The sequence below is a fragment of the Pteronotus mesoamericanus genome, unplaced genomic scaffold (assembly GCF_021234165.1).
Source record: "Pteronotus mesoamericanus isolate MK-2021 breed Mesoamerican mustached bat unplaced genomic scaffold, CSHL_Meso_final contig_203, whole genome shotgun sequence".
Taxonomy (NCBI): domain Eukaryota; kingdom Metazoa; phylum Chordata; class Mammalia; order Chiroptera; family Mormoopidae; genus Pteronotus; species Pteronotus mesoamericanus.
In genome coordinates, this window is record NW_026555087.1 from 742650 (window position 1) to 764787 (window position 22138).

The 22138-nt window shown below is 67.9% G+C and overlaps 1 protein-coding gene across 1 annotated transcript; it reads right to left on the reverse strand.

The window, feature by feature from the left end:
* Positions 1-10107: 10107 nt before the first annotated feature.
* Positions 10108-19763, reverse strand: CAPN10 (calpain 10). Its single transcript, XM_054570383.1, has 12 exons — positions 19502-19763; positions 17276-17407; positions 15959-16155; positions 15046-15263; positions 13573-13714; positions 12880-13046; positions 12467-12738; positions 11577-11779; positions 11233-11488; positions 10552-10751; positions 10396-10441; positions 10108-10193 (listed from the first exon to the last, which is right to left on the reverse strand). Exons 1-12 carry the CDS (start codon positions 19625-19627, stop codon positions 10164-10166), a joined length of 1989 nt encoding a protein of 662 aa, XP_054426358.1. The 5' UTR covers positions 19628-19763; the 3' UTR covers positions 10108-10163.
* Between the last annotated feature and the right edge of the window lie 2375 nt (positions 19764-22138).

Here is a 22138-nt window from a genome sequence, read left to right on the forward strand (position 1 = left end):
GGTCTCACCGAGGGTAGGAGAGGGGCAGGAGGGGGCAGGGCTTGGGGACGCCCCCTGGTGCCCACCCTCGAGGCGGCTGTGCCTGAGGTTCGGCAGGTCCTGAAGGTCCCGGAACGGTCACGAGGGGCCATGGAAAGGTCCTGCGGGGCAGCTTCGGAAGCCTTCGGCTTACAGAGGCGTGAGAACAGGCAGGCTGCGGGCTGCCCCGGGGGCTGCCCTTCCTGGTCCTGACCCCCATCTGCCCCACGGAGTCCCCGGCACCCACAGGCCCATGCGGGAGCCCCCGTGGCTCCGCCCGCCCCGCCCGTCTGCACTTGGCCCGCCCGAGCCTCGACGCCCGGGCACCGCAGGAGTTGGGGGTGCCTCGCCCACCCCGCCCGCCAGCCTCTCCCAGCAGCAGGGTCCCTGTGGGGCCAGGACGCGGCCCCAGGCCCTCAGCCCACCGGGCGGCTCGCTCACCCTGCCAGCCGATGTGACCCTCCTCCTGGCAACAGTCTAGGGCTGCAGCCGCTGCCGCTCCACAGCCTGTGCCCTCAGGGGCCCTCCCTCCGGCAGTGGCTCCTGACTCCTCCCAGCCCGGCCCTCCCTCCGCCGGAGGCTGCTCTGTGTGGCGGGGAGGCAGGTGCTGGCCCCTCGCCAGGCTCTCCTCCCTCAGGGCCCCCCACCGCCCCCACTGCCCCGCCCCTGACTCCAGGGACAGGCGGGGCCGGGCTGCTCGGGAGGCTGCAGGCCCCCAGCCCCAGCACAGGGTTCCGCCCCTGCTTCCGGGGAGGGGGTGCCGCCCCTGCTGGAAGGTCGGTGGTGAGCGCGGGGGCAGCAGAGTTCACAGCAGAGGCCCCCCCGCAGCCCGGGGCAGCGGCTTCCCTCTGTGGCTGGTCTGGCCCCGGCTCCCTGGGGTGAGCCCAAGAGCAGGGAGCTCAGCCGGCCCCCCAAGAGCCAGGGAGGCAGGAGGTTCCTGCTGCCCTCGAGAACCACTCTGCTGAGTGTCCTCGCGTCCCTCCCCTGCCCCTCCCAGGACGCCAGGCTCCTGGACACTGGACAAGATGCCAACTAACAGAGACACGGGCAGACAGCACACGGAAAAGGAGACGTCAGGGGCTCGGGAAACCAGTGAAAGGGCCGCCGCCGGCTCCTGAGGAGGGAAGCATCGGCCGGCAGCGCCAGCCCCCTGTCCCGGGGCAAAGGCTAGGCGACAGCGATCGCGGCAGGTGGCCCCGGACCCCCGACGCTGCGCGAGGCGTCCCCCGCCCCCGTGCAGGTGGTGTGCACATCCACCAAATTAGCGACGCGTGGCCTTTGGCCCCATACGTCGTGCTCCTCCTGGGAACCTGTCCTTCGGACAGACAGACCGACAGACGAGGAAGATGCTTCCGAGCGGCCCAGGCCCTGCAGGGGAGCAGCGGCCGGGGGGGCACACAGGCGTCTTCTGTCTTCTGTCCCACCCGGGGTGCCGCCCGGGGGGTGGGGGGCCGGCGCCGTCTCCGGACATGATGGGTCGGGGGGTCTCCCCAGCAGCAGACGCTGGGAGGTGAACGAGGCACAGGGGCAGGTAGGGCCGGCAGGTTACATTTTTGCAAACGGTAAGAGAGGCCATAAAGTTCCTTTTCAATGGAATGCATCCTGTCGGGAACAGGTGGAAATGGGGTGACAGACAGGGTTGGTGCGGGGGAGGGTAGAGACTAGACTTCTGTGAATATGCCTGGGTTTGTGGATTTGCCTTTAGAGCCACGTACACATTTCATGCAATCACTCAATTTAATGACACCTCGTTTTTAAAGGAATCGGTAACCTTGAAAGCTGGAGCAAACCGTGGGCTTGGATCACCCGTTTGCGGCAGGATCCGCCAAGCCTTCCAGGCGATTTCACACTCCAGAGCTCTGGCTACGTTTCTGTAGCCAGGGGACCAAAGGAATGACAGAAATCTTCCATCTTCCAAACGATTTTCAAACACAGCTTCGTCTGTACATCTCTGTAACCCAAGGATTTTTAAAGCACAGAAAACGCCCCAACCTTCCCGGCACCCGGCTGTTGACGGCAGGGCTCCGGTGCGTCCGAGGCGATGAAACGAACAAGCACTTAAGGCGGGCGTTGCGGAGGCCCCGCCGTGGGCTCAGGGGACACCGACACACGCCGCTCGGTGCAGCGAAGGCCACGGCGCTCGGGGCGGCCTGGACGGCGGCCTGTGACTCATCTCACGGATGCGTCCTCCTCGGGCCCACAGACAGGCCTGGACACGCGCGCCCCACACGCACACGGCCTTTGGCTGCCCTGCCTCTGGAGGAGGCGGGCGCTCAGAGAGGGGTGGGCGCTCCCGGGCCCGAGTGCCGTGGCGGACGAGGTGCCCACACCCTCTCTTCGTCCCAGAGAACAGGGCGGACGGAGCAGGGCCGTGGGCCACGCGCTCCCACTGCCTCAAGGCAGGATGACGTGAATATCGGTGAGGAGGGTGATTGCACTGAATTAGAAATGTTCACGCCACCCCGGCTGGTGCGGCTCAGCGGACAGAGCGGTGCCCTGTGAACCTAGGGGTCGCCGGTTCGATTCCCCGTCAGGGCACAGGCCTGGGCTGCGGGCCAGGTCCCTAGCAGGGGGCTCATGAGAGGCGACCACGCATGGATGGTTCTCTTTCTCCTTCCCTTCCCCTCTCTGAAAATAAAATCTTTTTTTTTAAAGTGAAACGTTTATACCCATGAATTTGTAATTATACTTAAAAAAAAAAAAACCACACAGCAAACCTCAGTCACTCGTGAAGTGGTCTTGCCTTCAACCGAGGTCACTCCCGAGCTTGATCAAGCACCTGCAGAACCGCCCAGCGACAGGCGCTGGGGGGCACAGTTGGGACACCCGGCCACTCCGGCCACTCCGGCCTGCAGGCCGCCGACAGGGCCCGGCGCCAAAGCACAGGGCAGGGGAATGACGAAGAGACGGAGGAGAAACCTGCCACCTCAGAGACTTGGGGGCCCCTTGGTCCCCAGAGGGCAGGGGCCCTGTCTGGATCCCCCAAGCTGCTCAGGACGACGCGAGCCACACGGCACGTCGCGGCCAAGGCCCCGTTCGCTTCCTGCGGCAGTGCCGGCGGGAGGAAGGCCGGGCCTGCCGCGTGCCCCTTCACCCCGCGGACACCGCGCAGGTCCGGAGCGCCGCACGGGAGGCTCCTTCCCAGCGTGAGCTTTGAGAGCTGGGGCCCACACTGGGCCGGGGGGGCGGGGCGGGCGCTGATGGGCTGCGGGGGGAGGGGCCTGGGGTGGGCCGGGCTGGGGGCGGGGGCGGCTGGATCACGGTCACGGTCAGGTCAGGGTCAAGCCCAGGTCCGCGGAGGAGTCGTGAGCGAGTCCCGAGGTTTTCCTTGGTGCCTGGTCACTTGAACAATCTGCAGAGTCCGGATTCTCTTCCGGAGTTTTGTGCGGGCACACACGGTGCACACACGCAGCCCCAGGTCCGCTCTCGCCTCCGCTCACCCGGGACACGCCTCCCCGTTCTCGCCTCCGCACCTGCCCGCCCCGCAGGCCGGCCGCGCGCAGCAGCCTCCCCCGGCCCCGCCGGCCCCAGGCCATGTCCTCCAGCACAGACCTGCCGGCCACCCGCCGGCCTCTCCTTGAGGGCAGCGCACGGACAGATCAGACGGGTCAGGCGCGGGGTGTGCAAAGCCGCTCCAGCAGCAGGCAGCGGGCGGGGACTGGGGAGCCCTCCCGGGGGCCAGCAGCCCCGGAGCGGGACTGTGAGAATGGCCCCCGGGAGGGCACGTGGGGCCGCGCCCTGGCCCGCCACCGTCCCGGCCCTGCAATGCTCCACCGCCCCCTGCCACCCTCTGGATCCAGCCGACAGCCGGCCCTGCGAGCGGACCGGGCTGGCTCGGGCCTCAGGGGCTCCCCGGGAGGGGCTGGCCTCACGCCACCCAGTGCTCGGGCGCGGGGACCCCACCTCCCTCAGTCCGCAGGGCTCTCCTGTCACAGACGCCCCCAGAGGCACCTGACACGGGTCCCCCTCCTCCACCCCTAGGGGCGCTCGGCGGAACTGATCCGCCCTTAGTTCTTCAGTTTTACGAGTTCTCTCTTCACAGCCCCGGCCGGGTGGCTCGGCTGGTGGGAGCGGGCACCAGCAGGCTGTGAGTTCAGTCCCCAGTCGGGGGCGTGTACGGGAGGCCAGCGGTCGCTGTTTCTCTCTCACATCAATGTCTCTCTCTCTCCCCCTGCCTCCCTTCTCCCCTCTCAAATCAACAAACAGGTTCCCGGGTGGGGATTTTTAAGGAAGTCCCTCATGAAGCACCGATGGCTTTGATGGCAGCCACGCTGTGCACGCGGGGACGGGCAGAGCCTCCGGTGACCCGCGAGGGCCTTGCGCCCACCGAGCCTGCAGGGACACCGGTGGCAGCCCCGCCCCGCCTTCTGGACCTGCTTTCCTCCCCGGCTCCGTCCTCGCCTCTCACACCCTGAACGTCTCCATCCGGCCCCTAAACGGGGGTCCACTGGGGCTTGGCCTCACCCCACCCCAGCCCCCCATCAGCAGACCCCCCGCTCCCGCTGACTCGGCGTCAGCCCCGTGCCGGGACCCCGGCCGCCAGCCCCACCAGCCTCTGCGCTGCTTGCGGGCCCACCTGCCACGCGGGTGACCTTCAAGAGCTGCTCGTCCCCAACCGACCTGGCCATCACCCGTCAGGCTCACCCCCATAGGCGGCCTCAAGGCCCTCAGCTGCCCCTCCAGCCTCGGTGTCCTTGTCTCTGAGCCCCCCGACCCCTCCCGTATGGAGGGCACCCCACCGCGGGTGCCCCGCGCCTCTGCCAGCCGCCGCCTGGCCCCGGCCAACCCCCACACACTGTCCGTCACCTCCTTGTCAGGACCGTCCAGGTGGCCCGTGTGCAGACTGTCCTCTGACGTCCCGCAAAAGGCGTGTGCGCCTCGAGGGCAGGGGCGCTGGGCATCTCTCCACATCCACAGTGCCCACGGCAGGCCCACGGCAGGCGTCAGAGGGGGACGGGGGAGTGAGGGGACGCAGAGAGGCGTGGAGACGTTGGCTGGTCCTCTCTGCGGGGCTTGGGGATGAGGGGGAGCCCATGTCAGCTGGGACTCAGAGACACGCGCATGGCCCTGGCGCCCCATCGTGCCCCCTACCCAGGAGCCCACGGGCGACTGGGCCCGGCCCGAGCCAGCGCAGCCCCTGCCCTGCTGCCTCGCCTCCTGGCTGGCTCACCTGTGAAGGGACGGGGTCCCAAGCAGCCGGGGGCAGGCGGAGCCTGAGCTCGGCTTGTGTGTGTGGTGGGGGTGGAGGTGGGGCTTTAGGAAATAAGGCAGCTGCCCTGACTGAACCTCCAGGGCCCGTGCTCGGAGGGGCCTGAGTGAGTGGGCCGTGCCGCCTCCGCCCGGGCCCAGGCCCCGCTGTCTGTGTGGACGGATCTGCACTTGCAGGGACCCAGAGAGGAACAGCCCGCCCGAGGGGCCCAACGTTGCTGCCAGCACTTAGCTAATCATTAATACAGGAAAGGGGAGCAAAGGGACTCAGGTGTGGAGCTTAATAAACTAGGAGCGTCGGCCTGTTTGCTTTGGCAGGAAGTTGCAGCCTCATACCCGTGGGACCGCAGCCTCCCTCGCCCTCCCGTACGAGGCCGCTGTGGGGCGCGGGGGAGGTGCCAGACCGCAGAGTCCTGTCAGCCTGGCTGGGAGGGGAGCCCCTCAAAAGTCCTTTGCACCTGCTGGCCCCAAACCCCAGCTCCTGCTCACAGCCCCAAGGGTACAAAGATGCTCTCTGTGTCTCTTGTGACCCACAGCCGCCTGTGCACGCGCATGTTCTCTCTCCACAGGCACGTGGCCTTGGCAGCCGCACAGCTGACAGCCGTGTGGACACCTCCGCACGGCAGTGGACCGCCGCCAGGGGGCCCCAGCCGGATGCTGGGCCGGGCAGGGCTGCGGTGCGGCCCAGGTCTCTGGCCCTGCTTCGCCACGGCGGAGTGGGCGGAGTGGGAGCCCGGGGCGGCCTTCCACACAAACCAACCGCTCTGCCGGCCACCATTTCCCGCGCATGGCTCCCGCGCAGTCTCGGGGCGGAGCCCCGTTCCCACCAGAAACCAGGGCCCCACAGCCACAGAGCTGCGTCCTCCGGGGGCCGGGGCTGGGGGCCGGCCCACCCCCCACGCACACTCTCAAAACCAGAGGCAGCCCTCCCCCGGCGGAGCACAGCTGTGTCCCAAACCCCACAGGGTCCCCGGGAACACCGTGACTCCTCTATTCATCTCGGATGCAGCAGAACTAGTGACAATCTGCTGAGCACTAGTCGGGCCGGGTCCAGGAAAGCCAAGCGAGGCAGACGGGGACCCCGAGCAAGCCGTGACTGGGAACGGAGAGACAGAGGCAGAGAGAAAAGAACCCGGAGCATCCGAGAACCTTGGCCGCGGCGCGGCTGGCCCTGGCTGCCTCCTGCCTCCTGCCGGGGAAACCGGCCAGACCCCCGCCCTGGCTACGCACGTGCAGGGCAGGGCACGAGGGCCTCCGTACTCACCGCCGAAGCTCTGCCGCCCCCAAGGCTGACCCAGACCTGGGGGCGGGCGGGTGGGCGAGGGTGTGAGAGAGAAGACCCGGGACCAGGGCTGGGTGGGACGTGATCCCGCGGAGAGGGCGCCACCACCATGCCTGAGCCACAGGAAGTGACAGAGGGAAACGCAGGCAGGTGGAGCGGGCAAAGTCTGCCAGGAGGCCGGGAACGGTTCCCGCCCGCGCACGCCCAGGCCCGCCTGGCAGACGCACTGGAGGCAGGCAGCCCTCGTGGCACAGCCCACCGCGGGCGGGTCCAGCGCGGCGGGGCCCCGTGCTGGCCTCAGCGTGGCAGGCAGGCGGGCTGCCGCCTCTGGTGCCGCGCAGCCCCGGCCGTGCCAGGCAGCCTGGGTTGCCTCCTGGTTGGCGGGGCCCCGAGGTCTGGGGCCCCGAGGTCTGCGGCCCCTGCTCCGCCCGGGCCGCCCCTCACGGGCCCGGGGCCACCGACAGACACAAGAATGCAGACTGAGGCCGACGCGGCCATGGCACGGACAGGCATCTGCCATGGGGCGGGGGGGGGCGCAGGTACCACAGCGGGTCCTGCTCAGACCCTGGGAAACGTGGAGAACAGCCTGCGTTCCCCGGCTCCTCCTCGGCAGGCCAGCCCCACCCCGGCAGGCTCTCCCAGGCCGCCCAGGCCCCCAGAGCAAACCAGAGGGCAGCCCCGGGGCGAGGGCGTGGGGGGCACCCAGGGAGTGCGGCCGGAGCCCGGGTCACCAGGCAGGGCCTTCGAGGACAAGCTTTCAATGGGACACTGAGGCCCAGGGACGGGCTGCTGAGTGGGGCCAGGCCCTGCGGCTGCACAGGCCGCCCGAGGAGGGGCTCCTTCAGCCCGGCCCGTGGCCCGAGGGTCCCTGCGCGGCCAGCTCAGGCCGGGGGCGCGAGGGGCTGTCCGGAGGGCCACGGAGGCCATGCCCGCTGCACCCAGACACCTGCTTCATGGGCCTCGGGACCCCAGGGACGCTGCCTCCTGGGCCACCTTCCCTCCAGCCTCCGCCAGCCCCATGGGGGCCCCGACTGGGCCCCTGCCAAGCGAGCCCCTCCCCAGCGCCAGCAAGAGACCAGGAGGGCGCCCAGTCCCCAGGCCCAGTCACGGCCAGGGTGTCCGGCTGCGCCCACAGAGGGTTCCTGAGAGGGGCCCCGAACCCTCCGCCCGTCCTCTGGGAGGGTTCTGGGACCCGTGCCCAGAGGTGACGGGGGCGCAGCACAGCGCTCTGTTCCGTGGTCTGCCAGAGCCGCCCCTTTGGAGGGGCGCCACCCCCTCCCGAAGCACTGCTGCCAATCCTACCACGTGACAAATGCTTGGCTTTGTCTATTTTCATGCCATTGAACCGCTTTGCCCCCAGCAAGCAAGCAGAGAACAGGTGGATGGGTGGATGGCAGAGCCAGGGCACAGGCCACGGCTCGAGGGCGCCCCCTGCAGGCCTCCCCGGGATACACCAGCTGAGCAGCCGCCCCTGGCCCCAGGCCAGGGTCCTATCCAGAGCAGGGACACTGGCTGGCTTGACCGATGGGCTGTGACAGGCCACCAGGCCAGGCCACCGGGACGTGGGGGCTGGGACGGCCTCCTCCCCAGGCCGGTCTCGGGGAGCTCACAAGGGCGCAGCCGCTGCAGAGGGCGGGCGGGTGCGGGCCTTCGGGGGTAGCGCCCCTGGAGGACAGGCTGGTTCCCGTAATCCCAGAGCCGGGGGGCCCAAAGCCAAGGCTGCCTGGGAGACTCAGTTTCTGGCTAAGACCTCCCTCCCGTCTGGCAGCCGGCCACCCCCACAGTCCTCGCTGGGCTGGAGTCTGTCCCTCTAAGGACACGAACCCCATCCCGCCCCTTAGAAGCTGGCGGGCACGTCCTAGGGGTGCCCCGGCTTTCGGGCCCCAGCGTCCCCTCGCTAGGATCTCCAGTGAGGACGGCAGCAGGCTGACTGTTTCCCTGAATGGTGCCCGCGGGCAGGGAAGGCTGCAGTGCGTGGTGGGGCCTGCCCAGGACAAGGCAGTGGCCGTGAGCTCCTTTCAGCCCGCATGGCACCGACGCTCCAGGGCCCCAGCTCCGGGTGGGAAGGCCTCCCCCACCCCCGCCCCCGCCCCACAGCTCGTGCACCACAGCTGAGTCGGCGTCAGCCTCTGGAGACCCAACCGGGGTCCCGGGGGAGGGCCAACAAGGGCCTCTCTGGCGACAGGGGGACCATGATGCCTGGCACAGGGTGGCCTTGCCCTGTCCGGCTGACCTGCCCTGGTGCCAGGCCACGGGTGCCGGGACTAGGGTGAGCCAGTGGGCCGTGCACGCAGCAAGTGCAAGCGCCGCAGACAAGCAGCGGCTCCGAGGGTGGCAGGGAGGTGGCTGGAGGCCCTGGTTACTCACAGAGCAGCTGTGGCTGCAGGGCTGGGAGCCGGGCAGACCCACAGACTGCAGAGGGAGCAGGGCTCGGGGAGGAAGGGCGCCCCAGCAAGTGGGCTTGCCGAGGACTCCCCCAGACACCCCACCCCTGCCCCTACGGTGCCTGCTGGGCGGCCGCACGCTGGGCGGAGGAGGGGACGCGGGACGCTGGACGTTTGAGAACTGCTGGGCGGGCCCAGGTCCCGAGCCGACACGGACCCCAGAGCTCCCCCGGCAGGGTGGCATGCACGAGCGGTGACCATGGAGTCCGGACCACAGAGGGCTCTTGGGGTCATTTCCTGGTCTCTCAGCACATGACTGGGACACAGGGGGCACATGGCGAAAGACCAGCCCCTGCGTGGGCCACGCCCATTGGGAGGGCCCAGGGGAGTCTACGCCAGCACCAAGGGGGCGGGCAGAGGGCCGCCCTCGGGCTCTGCCGGCGTCGGGGTGGCAGCTCACCCGGTCTGCCTGAGTCCGTGCGGCCCCTGTGAACGGGGATCCCCCCGGGGGCAGCCCAGCGCAGACCGCTGGGCCCCGGGTACAGGGCTGCAGCCACGGGGGGAGGCCGGGGACGCTCACGAGTGGGCGCAAGCCCGCGGGCCGGTCAACAGGCCGCGGCAGTTTTCCCGGGAACCTGTCCCAACACAGGCCACACCCTTGGCTGGCCAGACCCCTGCAGAACAAATGAGGGGCAAGACGGGCCCGCCGTGGGGCGCCGCAGGACAGAGGGCCGCCACGTCCCACACCTGGGATACTGCGCGGCTGGAGGCACCTGCTTCCCGCTGCCCCACCCCCGGCCCACCTGCCCTCGGGCCGGGCCTCCTCCCGCACCACCTCCCCGGCCAAGGTCCCGGGCGCCCCCCCGGCCCGAGACAGGACCCCAGTAAGCTCCTCAGCACTCGTGTTTATTTGTCGAGTCCAGCCCTGGAAATGCCGTGAGCAGGCGTGTGGCAGTGCGCGCGCCCATCAGCCGCGTGGCCTCTCTGGAGCCGAGGGAAGACTGGAGGGTCCCACGAAGCTGTTGTCATGGCTCGGGGACCAGGACGCCCGCACTGGGCTTTGATGGCTGTCCCTGCCGCGCCTGCCCGAGTCGGCTGCCTCCCCCGAGGACAGGACGGGGGGTCTTCACCAGGGGAGCCACAGGCGTACACAGCCGCTCAGCGCAGGACCGGCGGCCACACTGAGGCTGGTGGCACCGCGCGAGGACGCCGCGGGCCAGGGGGAGCCCCGAGGACTCCAGCCCCCGGAGCAGGCGTGCAGGGCCGTCCGGTCAGCTCTTCATCACCGCCCTAAAGGAGGCCTGTGGGAGCAGAGGCAGTGAGGTGTGGGCAGCGGCCGCCGGACGGCGCCGCCGGGGCTGTGACCAGGAGGCCCGACCAGCTGCCGCTCGGGGGAGACGCCAGGGCCCTGCCCGTCTCTGGGCACAGCCCAGCACACGGCGCGGCCGCTGGCGGGGCTGGCGGAGCGAAGCCCAGGGCGGCGGCAGCCCCCGCCCCACCTACCTCCTGGAGCAGCTGCCCCAGCCTCTCCTGGCTGTGGATGGAGCGCCTGCGGGACAGGACAGCTGGTCGGCGGGGCCTCCGCACACAGGCCCGCCTCCGCCCACCGCGGACAGCGGGGAGGCACCGAGCCGCCGAAGGCGAGCCCCCAGCGCCCACCTGTCTATCCTCGTCGCTATGGTCACCGTGAAGGTGCCCTCCGTGTCTGGCAGGTAGGTGGAGGGCACCACCCTGTAGGTCCCCGCAGGGAGGTGGCAGACCCGGCTCACTTCCTGGGCGTGGGAGTGCGGCACGCAGCTCACCAGGGGCTTCTGCAGCAGCAGGGGGGGCGCCCCCGGGCCCTCGCCGCCCACCGGAACCTAGGGAGGCACAGGCTCAGGCTGGCAGTCCGTCCCCAGGGCGTGGCCTCCGGGCTGCAGCCACTGTCCCCCAGGCCTGAGGCAGCCCAGGCTGGGGACGTGCTAGGGCATCGTGGGCTCGCTGCCTGGTCCCTCCATTGCGCATTCGTCCCCTTCCGAGGAGGACGGCACGGCGGCCCCTCAGGGCTGGGCTCGCCGCTCACCGAGGCCCCACTGCCCTGGCAGGAGGCCTGTAGGGCGTTGGGCGCCTGCGCCGGGGGGCCCGCCCTGCTCAGGCCTGAGCCGCCGGGGGCCCCTGCTCTGGGAGGACGCAGGCCCAGCAGCTCCGCCGCCCCCAGGGGCACAGAATCTGCTCCACCAGAAAATCCTGCACTTCGTCCAAGTCACCTGTGCTCCGGGCTACCTGCGGGTCTGCCACCTGCGTGGACACAGGCCCCCCGAGGGTCCCCCCGACGCCCGGCCCTGGCTCCCGGGAGCTTGCCTGGAAGACGTGGAAGCCGATGGGGTGGCAGTCGCCGTCTGGGCAGTGCTGGTGCAGGGTGATCCGGACGCAGCGGGGGCCCGCGCCCTCCGGGACCAAGAGGGGGAAGCAGGGGTTGCTGGGGAAGGAGGCGAAGCTCCTGCTGCCCCCCGCCGTCTGGCCGGCCCTCCAGGAGCCCCGCAGCTGCACGGTCTCCCACTCCCCCGCCGGCAGGGCCGCCCCAGGGTCAGGGTTCTGGGCCACCGTCTTGACGGCGCTGCCAGGGGAGAGACGCAGGCTGGCGCTGGAGGCGGGGCCCGGCCTGCCTCGCCCCCGCAGGCCCCGGGGGATGGCCCGGCGCTCACCTGAGCGAGACCTTCCCGCTGGAAAAGACCCGGAGCAGGAACTGTCCCGGCACGTCCTTCAGAAAGGTGCTGGGGACGGCGAGGTAGTAGCCGGGAGCCAGCTCACAGCAGAGGTGGACCTCGCGGTCGTAAGCATGGCACGCAGTGCCAGCCACAGGGGGCGCGGACAGGACCTTGGGCAGGCTCACCCGCCGCTTCTCCACCTGTGGAGAGGCGGCCGCATGGGAACTCGGGCACGGCCCCGCCCTGTGCTGGCGTCAGGGCCTGGCTGGGAATGCCGGCCACCCTGGGCTCGCACCCAGCGCTGTCTCCGGCGAGCCAGCAGGCCCTCCAGCTCCAGCAGGACGCATGGGTGGCCAGGGCTGTGGGAGGGCGCGGGCGCGGCCCGAGGCTGCGGGGGAGAAGGCCTGGCAGCAGCCGCTCTCAGCAGGACAGGAGCAAAATATGCACCACGCCCACGAAGGGACAAGGGACACAGGGGCACGAGCTGTCAGACCCGGGCAGCACCAGGCAGCGTGTGCTTGTCCCGGCCAGGTGCCTGTCCCCAGGAGAGCAGCGCAGACGTCCCCATCGGGGGCCAGGCGGCTCCTCGGACAGCCCCTCGAGGTCAGATGTTACCAGCCACGTGGTGGTGGGGGGGTCTGTGCAGTGGCCGAGCCGGGCCCACAGGGAAGAGCCGTGGCCAGGAGCCCACGGGCTGTGCCCCCCGCCGGCTGGGCCAGGGGCTTTGGCACGCACACGGCACGGCCGGGAACGCAGTCCCGCCGACCCCGACCGGCGCTGGGTCAGCGGCCGCCAGCGGGCACAGGACCCCAGGACGGCCAGGGCCGGGGGGCCTCCCGTCCCGGACCCCAGCCCTCCTGAGCGGGACGCCGGCCCCACGGACTTGCCTTCCAGAGGTGCAGGCCCACGGCCGGGTAGTCCCTGCCCGGGACGCTCGAGGGGCTCCACGCAGCACAGCCGTCCCCGGCCGGCGCCCGGGCCCGGCCGGCCGCGCGCCTCCGGGGCCCCTGCAGGACCGCAACGCACACCTCGCTCGGCTCCGCGACCCGCAGCCAGAACTTGGGGTTGCTGGGAAAGCTGCTGTTGTTGCGGCAGCCTCCCGCCGACTGTCCCTGCACCCAGGCGCCCGGCAGCTCCTGCGTGTGGCTCAGCACCTTTGCTAGGGCGGGAGCACAGCTCACGTCGGGCTCCCACCGCCAGCGCCCCGGTCCCCCAGGAGCCACCGCAGGGGCAGGGGGATGCGGGCGCCCCCCCCAGCCATGCTGCGCCCTGGGGGCCGCCCTAGGGCGGGCGCAGTCACCTGAGCGGAGGCTCTGCAGGTGGCCGGCCTCCGTGACCGGGTAGCCGACGGTGACCTCGTCGAACTCGCGGAGAAACTCCTCCTCTTCCACCCAGAACTCCCCGTCCTGCAGCTGGGAGAGCAGGGCCCGCGAGGCCTCAGGGTCCACCTGGCTCCACCCTTCGCCCCTGGAAGGGAGCTCCGGTCAGCGGAGGGCTCTCCTCCGAGCGACAGCTCCGGCCATGCGGGGGCGTGGGGACCCGGAGCGGTGGAGGCCGTCCCGAGAGCCGCGCCCTGCCAGCCCCTCGGGGCCCAGCTCCACGGCCCCCCACGCTCGGACCTGCCCTGGCCGCACCCTCCTGGGACCGCCGCAGGGCCACGAGGGCAGCGGGCGGGGAGCAGCGACCCGGACGCCCGCCCACGCCAAGCGTGGGACCTGCCCCACACCCAGCCCCCCGGGGGCCTGCCTGTAAACTCACAGGTCACCGGTCCTATTCCCAGTTGGGACAGAGGCCCGGGCTGCGGGCCAGGTCCCCAGCAGGGGGCGCGCGAGAGGCAACCACAAGGGGATGTTTCCCTCCCTCCCTCTCTCCCTCCCTTCCCCCCTCTAAAACAACAAATAAAATCTTTTAAAAAACAAAGAAACCACCACGGACCGGGCCACGGCACCAGCGCCTAGGCGCCCCTGCTGGGGCCCGGGCTCTTGGCGCTCACCCCTCTCTCCAGGGCCCCTGCCAGCACCGCCGGCCCCAGGGGTTCTGAATGCGCAGCAGCAGGAAGCTCTGACCGGCCCGGCCGCGGAGCTCGTGCAGGTTCCAGACGATGAAGGCGTGAAACTCCCCCAGCTCCCTGGCACCTGGGAGGAGCGGCTCAGTCACAGGCGGGGTCCCCACGCCGAGCAGGCGCACAGGTCTGTCTCCGAACCTGGGGCCGGTCCAGCCCCCCACCGCTGCGGCCCCACCGACCCCCGGGGCGCCCTCCCCGACCGCCGTGGACCGTGAGCGCAACAGCAGCCTCAGGCAGTGCAGGGCCCCAGGGAGGCCCGGGTCTGGACTCCCGCTCCGCTGGACCAGGCCTGGCGGCTCACTCCCCTCCGGGGTACACCAGGGGCCCTGGCCGGACCATGTGGCCGGCAGGATGCCTGGTGCAGGACCAAGTCTCAAAAGCGCCACTCCTGGTACGGTCACCGACGGCCTGGGACCACCCAGGGACAGGGAGGCTCTCGGCCAGGCCGGCCGGGGCCAGAGGGAGGACCAGAGCCCAGAATCAGGCGACACAGGAGCAGCCAAGCAGGATGGCCCTGCCGGGGTCAGGGCCCCGAGCAAGGACGCCACCCCCTGGGTCACCCCCAAGTGCTCTGTTCAAATGGCACTTAGCCACCGCACGGGCGCGGGCTCTCCCTCCCACGTCCCCAGCCCCGGGCTGCTCCCCCGGGCCCCGGGGGACCTCAGGCAGCCCCAGGGCAGCCCCAGCCTCAGGGGAGGGGCCCTGCCCAGGTCGGTGCCGCCTCGCGCACACGCGAGGGCAGTGTAACTGTCCACGCAGGTCAGTTCATGTCAACGGTCAGCCTTTGACCAAAGATTCCATCATGGAAGTAACTCTAAATAGGAGAGTTTTAAGCATAAAGCGTCACGTTACTTGTGAAGCGTGGAACCAAAAAAGCCTTCCGTTTCCAGCATTAGGGGAGACAGAAGGGAGCTACGACCGGCGCACGAAGGAGACAGGAGGGGGACGGCGTCCACCTAACACGGAGGCCGGCCTAGAACGCAGAATGCAAAAAGCGCGCATTCCGCCCTCGCTGGTGTGGCTCTGGGGACTGAGCGCCGGCCTGCCAGAGGCAAGCACACGTGGATGTTTCTCTTCCTCTCTTTCTCCCTCCCTTCTCCTCTCTCTACAAAAAAAATCTTAAAAAAAAGAAAGGTTTATGCTCAAGGGTGCCAACCCTGCAGGCTGCCAGCCGAGCCAGAGACGGCGCCATCTCGTGCTCAGCAGCCGTCTCCACACAGGCTCCTGCCTGCCCAGGGGTGAGTCCTGGGCAAGGGAGAAGGCCCCCCCGCCCCCGCCCCCGCCCCCGCCCCCGCCCCCGGAGACGGGCAGGAAGCAGGGCCAGGTCACACAGCCGGAACGCACCGGCATGGAGGGACTTCCACGCTGCCTTCAGCCCAGTCCCAGTCCCGACCGCCTCACCTGCTCTGGGGCTGAACACCGAGCAGCTGATCGGACACCGCTCCTTGAGGCAGAGCAGCTGCCGGCAAGTCCGGGGCTCTGGGCCGCCGGGCCCGTCCTGCGGGCCGCTGCTGCGGGCCAGGCCCTTCAGGCTCCACCGCTCTGCCAGGCCGCCGGTCAGGTCCACCAGGGCGTCCGCCACCTGCCCCGCCCACAGGCGCTCATAGGACCCGTGGACCCTGGGAGACAGGCGCCCGGTGAGCCCCGACACGGGCGCGGCGTGCGCCCCTCCCATCCCCACAGCCTGCGAAGCCCCTCTTGTCCTCTGACCCCCACTCTGCCCGCTCCAATCCCTCCTCTTTCCTGCCGCCCTGCCCTCGCCGGCTGCCACGCAGCGTCCCTACGACGCCCTGCACCCCTGCCCACGTGCAGACCCCCTGCCTCTGTGCAAAGCCCACCCGTGAGCCAGATGGTGAGCGCACTCTCGAGGGAAGGGCCTCTGCCCGGGCCCCACATGAGGTCTCAGCCTCAGGCTGGGCCACCACAGACAAGGCCACCGCCCAGGTGGCCTCTTTCCTCCCCAAAGGCCTGCAAGAGGCTGCCTGTCCCCAGTGGTGAAGAACAAATAGATGGAAACATCTTTCTTGCTGGGGTTTCACGAAAGAGAAGGAAAACACATGCCCTCTCTTCGTGCCCAGCTGGGCAGAAAGGGCAGGGAGAGGCGGCCGCAGGCCTGGCCCCGTGGTTTCCGTCTCTGGACCGGTCAGCCCCACCAGGACTGGCCATCAGACGCTTGGAAGGGAGAGGGCGCTGCAGCCCAGGGAGGGTGGAGACGGGCTCGGGGGGGGGGGGGCAGCCTGAGGGGGTGGCGGCCCCACCCGCCTGGCCCTGCCCCACCCGCCTGGCCCTGCCCCACCCGCTCCTGCCCGCGTACTTGGCGTAGGCCTTCTCCAGCAACGGAAGCCAGAACACATCCTCTCTCTGGCACCGGGAGAAGCAGAGTCTCCCTGCAAGACAAGGCAGACGGTCATCTACGGTCACCTCCACCCAGCGTCCAAACTGCCAAACTCGACAGGTGAAGGAGCCACGGTACGTCTGGTCGAGCCAGCTCGGCTGTCCAGGAGGAATGACCTACCGCGCACAGGGAGAGGCAAGAGGAGACCATGAGACAAACGCCACGCAGCGCCCCCAGGTGTATCGGGCAGAGTGCGACCACGCTGCGCTGCCCCACAGTGCCCTGCGGTCAGCAAAGGGTCCGACCTGTGCCACACCCAGGTCGGCGCTCGTGGAAAACCAATCCACATACGGGACGTCCACAGACTTGTCAGTAAAACATTTTAAAACCACAGGGAGAGAGCCAGTGCCTCACAAAGCTTGATGTGAACTCTTACGTTATCTTGTCCCGAATGAGCCCTTGACCTGAATCCAAAACATAGGAGTTTTACACATATGAGACCCAATTCCCGACAGAGCTGGGTGCGGGTGGCAGGCCACTGCGGGCAGGGCAATCGCCCCGTGGGAGCCGGGGACGCTGGACCTCGGCCCCGCCCGGACCCACGCGCTCACCGCGGGCGTGGCGTCCTGACCCAAGAGGCAGTGTGGGCTTTGCGCACGGACACCTCGTGCGGCTCTGCCACACACTAGCCAGAGGCACGGTGGCCGCAGATCCAGCGCCCTCATTGTTGGGAGAAAGGTCAGAGCCCACGAGGCGGGATGTTGGGTGCGGGGCCTGGGTCGCAGCAGGGGGTCCGAACGGGCCACTGTCGGCAGCGGCTGCTGCCGCCCTGATGGGCACCACTGAGCAGGGCGCCAAGCAGGAGGCGGGTGGCTCCAGGGAGGGGTGGGAGTGGGAGTGGCCGCCTGCACCTGCGGTGTCAGCCGAGCACCAGGGACGGTTCTAATCATCTTCGGCCGATTTAGGTTCAAAACCTATTAAAGAAGCCAACTAGCTAGAGACGTTTATTCCAAGCCAGGGCACAGGCTGCCTCGGCCAGCCCCTTCTGACCCAGGCGGGCACGTTTGCCTCCCTGGTCCGGGTGCCAGCCGGTTCTGCCTGCAGGAGAGCCCCTCGGTGCGGGGGGGGGGGGGGGGGGCGCGGCAGGGCCGTGCGGGAGGCGCCCCCTGCAGCCCGAGCGCCAGGCGCTCACTCGCCGCTGTCGTGCGGAGCAGCCCGGCAGAGCCCCACAGAACCGGGGTTCCGCTGCTGGCCCCCGGCTTCCTTCCTGTGCAGAGCAGACAGGAAGACAGACACCTGGTCCAGGAGGTGCCGGCTCTTCTGCAGGGCGGCGCAGGCGCACAGGAACCAGCAGTCCCCCAGCAGCCCTTGCTTCACCTGCCCTTCCTGCGGGTTATCTGGAAACATCCGGGGCGCGGCACAAATTTCCTAAAATACAGAAAATTGCCCAGAGTTACAATATGTCTGGCAGCTCGTACAACAGGGGACTCACGTGACAGGCTGGCAGGGGCCTTTCTGCTCCTGCACACAGCGAGACGGGGGAGAGGGGCAGCTGGCTTCCTGCAGGCGTCACTCATGAGCCCCTCCTGGCTTCAGATCGCCCATCCTGCTTCGATTATGGGGTCCCTGTCTCTGTCCACCTTCCTTAACTGGCTAAAGCCCCAGCTCTCGATCAGTGCTACCGTCCCTTCTCCAAGCAACGAACATCCACCGAGACAACGGTTCCCCTTTAGATCCCCAACGGCCAGTCTCGAGCGGGTCCTCCAAGCTGCTGCAAGACCCACTGCTTCCCTCAGAGGCTCCTGGGCCCACTCCCCGGACCAGCTCCCGCCTGCTGTCCTCTGTCTCTTCTCCGCTGCCCTCACCCCCTGCTTCATCAGAGGCTGCCTGACCTGCCCCTCCTGCCTCAGGCCTGGGCTCCTCCTGCGACCCCTCCCGCTGCCGCCTCCGGGGCAGCATCCCTCCAGCATGAGGTGCCCGGGGGACGCTGCCCCTCAGCCCCGCTTCCTGGGACTCCCCTTCATGGACGACCTCTGACCTCCGACCTCTGGGAGAGAGCCACTGTCCCTGCTTCCTCCCCGGCTCCCTCCCGCAGACTCGGGCCTCTCTAGCTTCACACCTCCGACCGTCTCACCGAGGTCACTTCCGTGTTGTCAACTCCAACAGGCACCTGTGTCCACCTTCCCCAACGTTCGACAGCATCAGAGCAGAGGCGGGTGTCCCCTGACCCCAGCAGGCCCGTCCTGGCTGCCACGATTCCATGTGCTCCTGGGGGTCCTTCACCTCACTGCCTGCTGCTACTTCCTGGCACCTGCCACCCCGACTCGGAAACATTAGGGCTCCCCCAGGCTCAGTTCCGAGTCCTCCCCCTTCTCCGCTGGACACGCTCCCCCAGGCCCGGCCGGAAACCCGCCAGTTACAGTCCCAGCCCCCAGATCAAGCCTCTGCCCGGATGGCCCTGGGCTCCCAACTCCCCCATCCCCCTGCCTCCTGACAGTGCCAACTGACACACGAGGGTAAAATCCACTCCAGACTCCCACCTCCCACGTTCCCCCAGCACAGCAAATGGGACCCCCGCTGACCCAGGTGCTCAAGCCAGAAACCGAACTGTCATTCCGATCCCTTCTCTGTCTTCGCCCATCAAAATGCTAACGCTGTCACGCGAACTGCAGCCCTTCCCCGGGACCACCGCGAGGCGGGCTCACACTCTTGCCCCACCCGCCCATGTCCCCCCGGCAGTACCCCCAGGTGACCCGTTCCTCTACAGAAAACCCTCTCCTGGTCTCCCATTGCAACCAAGATCCATTTTTATCCAAATTCCACCGGCGTGACCTATCAGACCCTCCACGCCGTGGCCTGCCACCTCCCAGGCCAGACAGGTCTGGGCAGCGCTGCCCCAGGGCCGCCCGCTCTGGCGGCCGGTTCACCCGGGAAGGCAGGCTTCTTCCACGGGCAGTCTCACTCAGCACACTGATAAGCCGTTTCTAAAGATGTCCACGTAGCACTCAGCCCCGGCACCCCTTTAAGTTGCCACCTTAACATGGTCACACCTGGAAACGCAGGTGCACTAAATCCAAAATAGAAGTTTGCAAAGCCAAGTGACTTTGTTTCGTAGGCTCAGCCTGGCCCTTCCACCAGAGCAGCAGAGGACCTCGCCGCCGACCCACAAGATAGAGAGGAGCCGTGAGAACTGGAAGCCAAGTCCGGCAGGCGCCCTTTGGCGGACACGCAGGAGCGGGGCTGGCTCTGCGCCTGAGAGCACGCCCCTCTCGCGCTGCCTCACTCTCCTTCGGAACCGAACTCTCAACAGGTGCGGGCCGCGAGCGCGCGGCCCAGAGCAGCCAAGGAAGCTTCAGGGGTCGCTGCCATGTGGAGTAGGGAGCCTGGGGACCCCCTCGCGAGGACAGCAGCGCAGACCGGCGGAACCGGGCCCGGCTCCCGCCGCTCCGCCCAGCCTCCGCGCTCGCACCTGGGCAGAACACAAAGTGCAGAGACCCGACCCGGGGCCCCGCAGCCGCTTACCTGGGGCCGCTTCCACGTGATGTCCTCCCGGAACTGGGCCAGCGGCGTGGAGAAGCTGGAGAAGAGCGAGGAGTCCGAGGCAGGGAAGGCGGAGTCCCGGAACAGCTCCCTGGCCGGCGCACGCATCTTGGGCACCCTGGGCTCCCATGTGTAGCCCGCGCCCCCGCGTCGAGCGCGGCCGAGTGGGAGCGTAGCCCCGGCGGGAGGCCGAGTCGGCTGCCGTCCTCGGGCTGCCCGACGTTCCCCAGCTTCGCCGGGCCCTCTATCGCGTCAGACTCGCAGCGCCGACGACGCCGCTCGCCGTCCCTCGGTCGCCCTGGTAACCGCAGGGTTCCCAGGATGCAGCCAACCAGGCGCAGCGCAGGGAGTCACATGATGCCGTGCCCAATCGCACTTGGGCGCTAGGAAGTTCGCGTAGAATTTCCAACTCCCCAGGGGCGTGGCTCCCGAGCTGGGTTCTCGCGAGGCTGCACTTCTCCTTCCGGGCCAAAGGGACCCGGAACTGTAACGGCCGAGGTTCAAGCTCAACGAGGGCAGCGGTCGTCTTGTCCTTGGGCCTGTGCGGGTCGGGCCGAGGCGTTGGGACCGCTGGGACTCGCGCGCTCTGGGGCCGAAGGTACCAGAGAAGCCGCCTCGGCCGGCGTAGCGCCGTGGACCACAGGTCCCAGCATGCAGCGCGGCCTCCAAGGGTGCGCCTCTTTTCCCGGCGTAGGCGGTGCCGCCTTTGTGGGCGGAGCCCACAGGAGACTCGGCTTGGGCGGGAGAGTCGCGAGCCGGGCGGGGAGTCCCGGATATTGTTCCTGTGCCCTCCTGGGGTCCTGGGGAAGGAGACGGCCCGGGGCGGTGGGGTGGGGGAGGGCCTGGGAGTCTGTGTCAAGGCAGGCTGGGCTCAGACGCTGCGTCCAGGGCAGGCGGCTGGAGCATCCTCTTGCCCCGCATACGGCCGGCCTTCTGGTCCTGGTGGGCTGGCTGGACAGTTACCTGCTGGACGTGGGGCTCTGGCTTATGGCCGCTCGGTGCTGCGGGGAGGTGAGGACAGTGATTTCGGGACCTGCTCAAGGACTCGCATTTGCTGCAGGACCTGCGCATCGCCTTCCCTTTCTGCGCGTTCCTAGGAAGGAAGGCGGCCCCGCCAGAGGCTGCTTCTCTCCCTGCCCCTCCCAGCTGCTTGCTTCACTATGACTACTTTTGCTTGGGCTCAGAAATAGGTCCTTCAGGCTGGGGTGGCACAGTGAGCTCAAAGGCCCCGATTTTGAACCAGCAACGGAGAAAGATTTAGTTTCTTAAAAGGCACTTGGTGGCTTGTCCTGAGTCAGAAAGAGGGACGTGCCCCGTGGGTGTGGCGCAGGGTGAGACGGCCCAGAGGTCCTGTGGAATCGCAAGGACTGGCTGTGGGGCCCGTAGTGAAAGGATGGTCATAAGAGCAACCATGGGCGATCCTGCAGAAGTGAGGAGCGTTCCACCCGGGAGACCTAGTTTATACGATCCTCACACGACCCACCGGTAGGTATCACTGTTCCATTCCACAGACTTAAAAAGGAGCTTCAAAGGGAGGAGGTGGCAGCCCAGGATGGGGCGGGGAGGGCAGCCAGCATTCCCAAACCAGGCAGAACCCGTTCACTTTGCTCACTGGTATGTGAGGAGTGGATTCTTTTTTGGGTGATGTTTTAGATTAAATTTTGTCTTTTTAACCCCCTGGTAAAAATAATAAGGAAGCACTTATCAGTCTGTTGAGCTCTTGCTCCCAGGTGTATTCTCTGTTTGGTTCAGATAAATGTTTATAAGAATAAAAAATACGTGCTCCTTATAGGATGTCCCCTACCGCCAACTATTGCTCCCAAATGGCCGTGTGTCCTTAAGTTCTGTTATTAGCACAGTGCATGCAGTCCCCCCAGTTGACTCCTTTTCTTTGGAGACAGGATAATAAGAAGCTAGGATAATTCCTTGGCGAGTGGAATAGGGAAATTGAGACAGATATCTGAACACAATGGCCGAGCAATTTACAACCAAATACAAAAGTTCCCCTCCCTGGAGAGACCATGGAGGCTGCAGCTGTGTTTCAGCTCCAAGCCCCCAAAAGTAGCAAAACCAGGTGGGCAAATGCCAGAACCAACCGCAGTGACTGAAGAACCCCGGTCTGGCACTGACCAATCAGGGAAGGCTTCCGCCCTGAAAGAGCGCACCTGGAGAACCACTGCCTAGTCCGAGACCCTCCCCGGAGATGTCCCCTAAGCTGCCCACCTGTAAGAAGGGGATAAAGGCCTCAAGGCAAAGAGCCCAGCCCCAGCTCGCTCTCCATTCCCTCCCCCTCCTTTTTTCACATGCAGGTGTCTCCCAAACTCTCAAAGGGCAGCGGGCAGCTGGTCCCAGCTAATAGCATCAGCTAATGCCCTGATCCTGTCCCCAAAGCCTCCGTTTTTCTGACTTCCCAGTGAGCTAAGGCGGCCCAGCCTAGGCTCTCCTGTTGCTGCTTCTAGGCGAGGCCGCTTCTTCCTTGTTTCTTGTTGCTTCTTCCCTGTTTCACTGTTCCCAGCATTAATAAATGATTCCTCATAGTCACCTGGATTCGTGTTGTGAAATATTTCCCACACAAAGTCAAGAGCCCACACACTACAGCTGGCCCTCTCCGGGCCAGGC

Coding starts and splice junctions, on each gene's coding strand:
- CAPN10 (XM_054570383.1), bottom strand. CDS start 19,627: ATGCGTGCGCCGGCCAGGGAGCTGTTCCGGGACTCCGCCTTCCCTGCC. Junction 12,739..12,879: donor CCTGCAGAGCCTCCGCTCAG/GTGACTGCGCCC, acceptor CTCCCGCCCTAG/CAAAGGTGCTGAGCCACACG. Junction 11,780..12,466: donor TGGGCCTGCACCTCTGGAAG/GCAAGTCCGTGG, acceptor GCCTCTCCACAG/GTGGAGAAGCGGCGGGTGAG.